Source organism: Diuraphis noxia, unplaced genomic scaffold, assembly GCF_037042655.1.
Source record: "Diuraphis noxia isolate RWA-SAM2 unplaced genomic scaffold, SU_Dnox_SAM2 contig0002, whole genome shotgun sequence".
NCBI classification, from domain to species: domain Eukaryota; kingdom Metazoa; phylum Arthropoda; class Insecta; order Hemiptera; family Aphididae; genus Diuraphis; species Diuraphis noxia.
In genome coordinates, this window is record NW_028301712.1 from 73,374,363 (window position 1) to 73,383,883 (window position 9,521).

At 35.4% G+C, this 9,521-nt stretch overlaps 1 protein-coding gene across 2 annotated transcripts in view; it reads right to left on the reverse strand.

Moving 5' to 3' along the window:
* Dop2R (dopamine D2-like receptor) overlaps positions 1-8,198 on the reverse strand; it is a 334,506-nt gene extending 326,308 nt beyond the window's left edge. The window contains exons 1-2 of one of the 2 annotated variants that reach the window (XM_089220101.1): positions 8,112-8,188; positions 7,312-8,021 (exon numbers count right to left, since the gene is read on the reverse strand). In XM_089220101.1, the coding sequence (XP_089076227.1) occupies positions 7,312-7,653 (342 nt within the window). In that variant the 5' untranslated portion in view covers positions 7,654-8,021; positions 8,112-8,188. Of the gene's footprint in view, positions 1-7,311 lie in introns of both variants that reach the window. The other variant, XM_089220100.1, reaches the window with a different exon arrangement.
* Between the last annotated feature and the right edge of the window lie 1,323 nt (positions 8,199-9,521).

A 9,521-nucleotide genomic window follows, 5' to 3' on the forward strand; every position in this document is an offset into this window, starting at 1 on the left:
GATAATTTATCAGTTATATATTATATTATTTATCAAGCACGTCTTACAATCATTACTCGCTTATTTTTACACCTATATTATACGTAGGTGCATAATAAAATGTACATCCTGTGTGTTATTAATTATCATAAACTAAACTAATTACAAAATATTAAAACGGTTCATCACTCTTAATCAGTGTTGAGACTTATATAGATAAATTTATCTAGATAAGTTATCTAGATAAATAGTTGCATTTTATCTAAATAATTATCTAAGATAAAAAATTCATTCATCTAGATGAATTCATCTCTATACAAAAAAAATATAATACACATTTTGATTGTCAATTTATTTTTATGATAACTAGCCAATACTTTAAATTTGAATTGTCGAGTCATCTCAGTAAAAAAACAAATTATGTTCTTAATAATATTATTTATTATACAGGTATCATATTTTATTATTGATATTTTCGTTAGGGGCACGGTGATCAAATATACCTACATTACATTGTTACGAGTCGTGTAAAATATGTAGTTTTTCTTTATATTTATACTTAATTTAAAAAAATGTTTTTTTCAGTTATACCTTAGTTATTTATTAAAAATAATGTCTACTGCTAACATTAATTTACTTATATAGCCGGTGTTTATATAATAATATTGAAGTACTAATAGTGGTATCAAAGGTGTACTCTTAAAATGTTTTGGATTTCAATGTGTTAAAAAAAATTTATCTTTCATCTTTATCTAGATAAATATGAATTGTGTTATCTTTTATCTTTATCTAGATACATTTTTGTCCTGTTATCTTTATCTTTATCTTTATCTAGATAAAAAAGTACTTATCTAATCCCAACACTGCTCTTAATATAATGTTCAATCAAAATTTTTCAAAACGTTACTTGAGCAATAAAATTGTATTCACCCAGAATTCAAAATATTATTACTTTTTTGCTTACGAGTTCGATCATAGGTTTCACGGCATGGGTGGAGAGCAGTAAAGTTGTCGACGAATGTTGAAACAACCATTGAGTATTTTCACGGCGTATTTTTAAATGAGATAAAACCTTTGAATAGAGTGGTGGTGGTGGTGGTGGTGGTGGTGGTGGTGGTGGTGGTGGTGGTGGTAACGATGTTATAAGATACGACACTTTTATTTCTGAGGGAAACGTGATAAGACAAATGTATAATACAAAAGAAATTGCGGTCATGGGTCTGTCAACCACTCGCGTAATAACATAGTAAATACGATTTCCTCTCGATTGTATATATCAGACGAGGCAGGCTTTTCCTGCTACTAGTTGACGCGTTTAACGACCCGATGCGGAACTGCTAATCGCGAATTTTTATTTTATTACGGTTCTGTTCAGTCGTTATTTTGTGTGCATATTTATTATTAAACGACTCCCGGACGTAAATTATATTTTCCACCATTACCAGCACATGAAATGATCACAATTGTTAATACATTTTGATATTAACAAAACAGCGCACTACGTATCATATAATAATAATATAGTAATATTATTATATAGCCATCGAAAGTGCGACCCATCCATCGTAAAAATGAAAAGATCGCCCTATGCCATATCATTCTTTCTTGGTCAGGAAACCAAAACCATTTCAACATCAGACATCAAAGTCCGCTAGTTGCCCTATTTCTACAAATTATTATGGCTTACTCCTCAGAACGCATAAGTTTTTTTGTGACAGAATTTGATAGTTGAATAGGTACTTCGTCGACGATTGCAAGCATATATCTATCGATACTCGTTCATCCCTATCAATTGCTGTTGGAATTATAAACAAAACACCTTATATCATGTAGTATATAAGTAATATGTCAACACTGTAATTCAGCAGACGCTGACTATACACTTTTATAATACTATAGCAAATATGTCTTGTGTAGCTGGTATACACAGTTAGTCGTTGATTTATATTACGCCTCATAACAATATTGTACATCGTATCATTATACTTATTACTATACTATTTATGTCCGATCTTATTATTATTTACCTTTAGCTTCTGTATATCTGTGTACTTCAACAGGTTATGGGCCCAGTAGTAAGGTTTTTATAATAACATCGTCAACGTGAATAGTTGGTAGAATAATAATTGATTAACGAATTGCGTGTTTTTTGTGTACAGACAGTGTACATCAATAATAATTCGCGAAGTAAGTGCTGCGTAATGTGTGTGCGTTTCATAGTGTGCAGATAGTGTACATGTACGTGTTTTTTTTTAAATATGAAAAACGAACAATAGTTCAACAAACTCAAAGATGCATCAAATTGGGACATGTGGAAATTTCAAATAAAGGTAATCACGAATGCAGCTGAAATATTTGTTGTAGTATCGGGAAAATCAAAGAGACCTATTTTAGGAAAAATCGGTAATGAAACTGAAGATGAAGCGAGAAAAAGGCATGGCGTTGATTTTTCAATATGGAAAGGGCAGATAGTAAGGCTCAAAAATGTATCGTCACATCAGTAGATGAACAACCTCTGCAATACATTATGAACTATGACACAGCAAATGGTATGTGGAACAAATTACTTAGTGTGTACGAACAGAAATCGGACACAAGCATAACAATAGAACAACAAAAGTTCTATCGTTATACAATAGATCAAAAAAGACAATATAGCAGGTCATATTTCAAAATTAGAAAATCTATGTAGACAAATAAAACAATTGGGAGAACCTATCTCAGAATCAATGTTAATTACAAAAATTTTGTTGACATTACCTGATAGCTATAGGCACTTCTACAGTGCTTGGGATTCAATGAATAGTGCAGATAGAACACTAGAACAGTTAACCACTCGATTAATGGTGGAAGAAACACGACAAGTGCAAGAACAGGAGGTCCGTGAAGAAGGTGCTGAAAGTGTTGCTTTGACTGCAAACAAAGGCAAGTATAATAAAAGTCAAAAATACGTGAACAAAAATCAAAATACAAATCAAGGAAAATGCAATCACTGTAAAAAACCTGGCACTGGAAAAGGGTCTGCAGGATATTCAAAAGGGAACAAGTAGAAACGAAATCAACTTCCGGTTTGGCGCTTATTGGTGTACAAAGAAAAATTGAAGAAATCGACGACTCAGACAAATGGTATGTAGACTCAGGTGCAAGCGATCACATGACAAATCGAAAGGAGTGGTTCGTCGGTTATAAAAGTTTTGATGTGCATTCGCCTGTGCGTATTGGAGATGGTAAACGTATTATAGCAGTCGGAAAAGGTAACATAAATATTAATACTTATGTTGACAATAAGTGGATAAAGAGCTGCTTAGAAAATATTTTATATGTACCTGATCTAAAGGTAAATTTGTTTTCTTGTGGGACATGCTTGATAAAGGAATTACAATGGTGACAGACACTAAAATTTGTACATTTAAAATTAATGTAATTTTTGTAGTTGAATCTGATCCAGTGAATTTCAAGGAAGCTTTGTGGTCACGAAATTCAGAAAAATTGATAGAAGCCATGAAAAACGAAATGGAATCTCTTGAACAAAATGGAACATGGTCACTCGTAAATTTACCCAAGAACAGAACTATTGTAAATTGTGGTTGGGTGTATAAAACAAAATTTAATGTTCATGGACATGTTTATCGATACAAGGCTAGGCTAGTAGTAAAAGGGTATATTCAAATATTCGGTATTGATTTTAATGAAACATTTAGTCCCGTGGTAAAGTTCGAATCAATTCGGTCCATATTAGCTATATCAGCAGCAGAACAATTACAACTTCGACAATTTGACGTTAAAACAGCCTTTTTATATGGAGATTTGGACGAAGAAATTTATATGCGTCAACCAGAAGGGTTCAACGATGGTACAGAAAAGATATGCAGACTTCAACGCAGCTTATATGGTCTAAAGCAGTCACCACGAAGTTGGAACACAAAATTCAAAAAATTTCTTCTTAACTTTAATCTATTAGAAACAAAAGCAGATCCCTGTGTTTTTGTTAACAGAGAAAATAACAAAGTATTAATTGTCGCTATATATTTTATTGATGATGGTCTAATTGCAGCTACATCGGTTCAGGATGTAAATGCATTAATAAAATATTTGAGACAACATTTCAATATTACCGAAGGAAAATTTAATCAATTTTTAGGTACAAAAATTGAGAAAATATCTGATGGATCAATTGTAATGCACCAAAGGTTGTATTGTAAAAGAATATTGAAAAAGTTCAATATGACTGAAGCAAAACCAGTTCAAATACCAGCAGACCCCCAACATTCCTTAGATGACAAGCAACAAATTACTAATCTAACTAATAATGTACCATATCGTGAAGCAGTCGGGAGCTTATTATATCTTAGTCAGATTACAAGACCAGACATAACATTTTCAGTAAATCTAGTTAGTAAATACATTGAGGGAACTATTCATTTTGGATTGATATTTAGTTCTAGACAAAAACTCGTGTTAAAGGGATACAATGATGCTGACTATGCAGGCGACTTGGAAACAAGAAGGTCAGGGTGAGTGTTTACATTGGGATCTGGAAGTATAACATGGGGTTCACGTCGTCAACAGTGTGTTAGCCTTAGCACAACTGAATCAGAGTACATAGCCTTAAGTCAAGCAGTACAAGAATTAACTTGGTTAAAATTGTTTTTAGGTGAATTGCTGGACCAGCCGAAATTGGTGCCAACAATGTATGGAGACAATCAGAGTGCGATCAAACTCGTCAAAAATCCAGAGTTTCATAGAAGAACGAATCACATAGATGTTCGCCACCACTGTATAAGAGAAAAGTTCAATGAGGGATTGTTTTCATTGGAGTACATATCCAGAAAAGAGCAGATTGCAGACATTATGACAAAGCCAATTCTAAGAACGCGGTTCAATGAACTAAGGGAGATGTTAGGAGTGGCGAGACCGTTTTCGACTAAAAACGTACCTTTCCCTTTTCGGCCAATTCACTTTTCGACCAAATTTAAAAAAGACTGATTCCCTTTTCGGCCAAACCAAAAATTTATATAATATATGTAAAAAAAATAAAATAATTGCTGCTATATAATATAGTTTTTATAAGTTGCATATATGTTGTAAAATAACAATATTCGTAAAAATACAATTCGTGACAAAATTATTTACAAAACGATATTAATTTTACACACACACTAAAAATTATCCCTATTATTTCATTTATTTAAATTTTTGAAGGTTTTTCAAATCGAATTCAAATTTCTTGGTACTATTCAGTACCAACTTATACTTTTAATAATTTTTCACTATTACATAATTATACAATTGCCATAATTTTACAAAAAAATTTGCTTTTGGTCGAAAAGTGAATCGGCCGAAAAGGGAAGGGTACGATTTTGGTCGAAAAGGAATCAATCTTTTTTAAATTTGGTCGAAAAGTGAATCGGCCGAAAAAGGAAGGGTACGTTTTTGATCGAAAACGGCTATGCCGGTTAGGAGTTATAAATATTGATGTAGGGTATATTGTTTAAGGGAAAGTGTTGGAATTATAAACAAAACACCCTATATCATGTAGTATATAAGTAATATGTTCACTCTGTAGTTCAGCAGACGCTGACTATACATTTTTATAATACTATAACAAATATGTCTTGTGTACCTAGCTGGTATACACAGTTAGTCGTTGATTTATATTACGCCTCATAACAATATTGTACATCGTATCATTAAACTTATTACTATACTATTTATGTCCTATCTTATTATTTACCTTTAGCTTCTGTATAATATCTGTGTACTTCAACAATTGCTCTACATGAATTTACGTCTAAGTTACCAAACCTATAAAATCAACAGGGTTTCGATTCCAGTTTTATTTTTCAGTATATTTCGGATTGAAACTTTTCATGATTTCTTAGTTTAGGTACGATTATAAAATATTATTACTTACTTATTTATTTTATAATGTTTCTATTTAAGATCAAAACAAGACTTATAGGTACAACTAGAATTAAAAGCATAATACATATATTTATTTCATTATCATTTATTTAGAATAAAAACATAATACTGCATACCTAATATATATTTTACTGACGTTAATTGTGTAGGTACGGAGATGCAATCAAAGAAAAATTAATTTTAATATGAACATAGGTAAAGTTCATAAAATCAAAATGAAATGTACAATGAGATCAAAAAACCTACAAATCAAAATATATTTCAATTTCAAATTAATTTAACAAAAAAAAAAATGAAATAATGCTTGATTAGTGGCATGTCTTGCCCTGCTATATCCTGTGGTACGCAATTTTTTTCTTAAAATTTTCAATTTATATTCAGTCTCTTAATCTAAATAGAGTTAGTCTGCCTCGAAGGCAGTTCATGCACAATTTCTTAGATGTTTTTAAAACCGTTTAAGCTCCAAGTAGAAACAAAATTCGTTATCACCGCAATAATTCTATGTTAGATCATAATATTGCACCTATAAAATTATTTGTAATAGAAAACTATGTTTAAAATATAGGTTCTTAGTGTCAAGGGGGAGAGGAGGGGCATATGGCTGATTTTTTAAAACTATTTAATCATCAAAAATTCAATATTAGAGTCTACACCACCTCACCTCCTCTTCACCCTTTTACCAACAATGCACCTCGTACATCTATTATTCCATTTTCAGAAATGAACACAAAATATTCTTCAATTATAAGTGAATTTAAATTCTCAGATGTTAGATACTATCTAGTAGGTATCGGGCGTGATAATCAAAAAATATTTTGAGAATTAATGACTTTTACGAGTATATATTATTTTATTTATGTATTTTATTTTTTGAATTTAAGTTTCTATGCATAGAAAGTTTCATCGATGTGTATCTCCTTTCCTTTCAGTTTCTTATCGGATTTTTATAATTTTTGCATGGAAAAGTCTTACAATAAATATTCCTAGAAGACTTTAAAAGTATTATGTTTTCGTATCTGATAGTCATAATAATTGTAATATAAGGAGTGCAAGAAAAAAAAGAATTTCAAGCGATGTGATAATAGTTATAATTATTTTTTACTTAATGATAAAGTTTTTACCATTGTCACTTGCATGCGTGAAAAAGCATAATAAATGTATACCCAAAAATAATTTGAGGCACCCATAAATTGTGCATTGATCGTACGTAATATTAGACTTGACGTTACACACGCCATTATGTATCGATATCATATTAATATATTATTGTATACGTCGTGATGACAATGTAAAACTGCACTAAAACACTATTCGTTGATCATACATAAATATAGATATAATTCTATCGAACGAATGGTCTACAATTATTTCAAGATGCGCTCACAACCTGCATCGCGATGCACTCACCAGCACGTAGACGGCGAACGGCATGACCACGAGGGCGACCAGCAGATCGGCCAGCGCCAGGCTGACGATAAAATAATTGGTGACTGACTGCAGGGCCCGTTCCCGGCACACGCTGATAATTACCAGCATGTTACCGAACAGCGTGAGTATTGGGAACACGACCAATCCGAGCGCCCAATAGTTCTTGACGATGACGACGACGGGCTCCTCGTAACAGCCAGTGGCGTTGTTGAACACGGACGACGGCGACACGGGGAACGCGGAACAGTTGCCGTCGTCGGAATATTCGTCCGTATAATTAAAGCCACCTACTTCGGAGCCGCCGGTACCGTTGCCATACATCGCCACCGCCACGGCCGTCCGTTGGGCCACCGCCGCAGCGGCCGCGGTAGCCGCCCGGTAAGCGAGCAGCTCACCCGTGGTCGTCGCGATCGCGACCTGCAGCAGGCGCCGCCGCCGCAGCAGCAGCGGCAACCACGTCACGTGGTCGCCGGTGCGGCCGGCTGCGGTGACGCCGCCGGATGACGACGGTCGACGTGCGTCGGACGAGCGTCAGTCATCGTCCGCGGTGTCGAAACGCCGGACCGGTAGACGGCTAAGCGGGATCGTCGTAATGTGAAAGGGAAGATCGCAACGAACACCCGCGGAAACCGTAAACACCCACTGAACCCACAACACGGACCACCCCACCCACCTGGATCGCGACAACACTGTACGAACAATAACAACGACAAAAAAAATATAATAATAACAATAACAATAATATTATGATATACGGTATCGGAGAACACGCGACTCACCGGCGTCGTCTATATAGGTAGTACGACGATAATATGATCGTGGGTGGTGACGAACGAAATCGTCCGCTTTTCCGCACACAACGCGCGCGTTCCGTCGACTGATGGTGGTCGTGTCGCCCGCGAGAACGGAGGCCGCCGCGTTAACGCTTACGGCGATCGTGGCGGAGGGTAGCGCGCGCGCGCTTTCGTTCACCCGCTCGGCGTTTCGCTCGTCCCGTAGTCGCGGTGGCGGCACAACGCTCGCCGCCGACCCGCCGTTAATTATCAACTTTCCGGCCATGCACACACCGGTGGTATTCATCGCCACCGGATATTATCGCCGTACGTTTAAGTTCTGCCACCCACCATGCCGTTCCACCGGCTGTCCGTCCGTCAACCGCTGCCGGCCGCGATTGAGTTATTGCGCACCGTCAGCGGCGGCGACGGTGGCGTCGGCATCGGACTCAAACTGTTGTTATTGTTATTTGCGTTGTGAATGCGACATAACGGTGAAGGTATAATGGTGGTGGCGCTGTCGTACTTGCGCCGGCTTTGGTGAGCTGCAAGTTAAGGAGTGACAATGCAATACGGACAGCCACCTAAAAGCGTCAGCAACAGACCATCTAAAAGTGACAACAGCAGACGAACTAATTTCGTAGACTACATATTATGTAATATTGTTGTATAATATTATGCACCTTTCGTTAAAATACCAACCCTCGAATGGCTCAAAGTCATAAATTAACCAGTTGTAGTTTGGTTCTGTGTAGAGCGAGTTTGTAAGGGCTACTTTACTTTAAACACTCTTTTCTCCTCAAATACCATAAATTAACCAGTTTTAGATTGGACTCAAAGAAAATATTTGAATAGTATGGTTACACAACCGTGAAAAATATACACTAGAAAAGTGGTATCCACTTGGTATTACCAAATATCGTACATGCACTCATTCCCATTACACAGCGAATATTTGTTGAATACACAAATCATGAGAACATAACCTAATACCGTCATAATGTCTACCGCGGTATTCGATTCTAATGCCGTAAACTCAAAGATGACTTTTTCTTTAGAAATTCGTATTATAATTGAATAGTGACAAAATTATCAATTATTGTCTCATACACGAAATTTAATTAGCTAGGTACCTTCTGGCAGCTACTGTAGTTATAATAAACTGTTTGTACAGTATATCAATATAATATACGATTATACAACAGTATAATATTGTATATTATAAATTATGATAATACAGGAGATACCTCTATGATACCTATTTCGTATGGAAAACTGGACACCAAAACTTATTATTCCAAACCGTCGCGCACTGAAATCGTATTCTATTCGGCGTGCCCCGAGAGATAGAGTGTATAATAATGTGCACATAATAATAATATTAATATTATTATGACGACGGTCGAGACGGGTGAA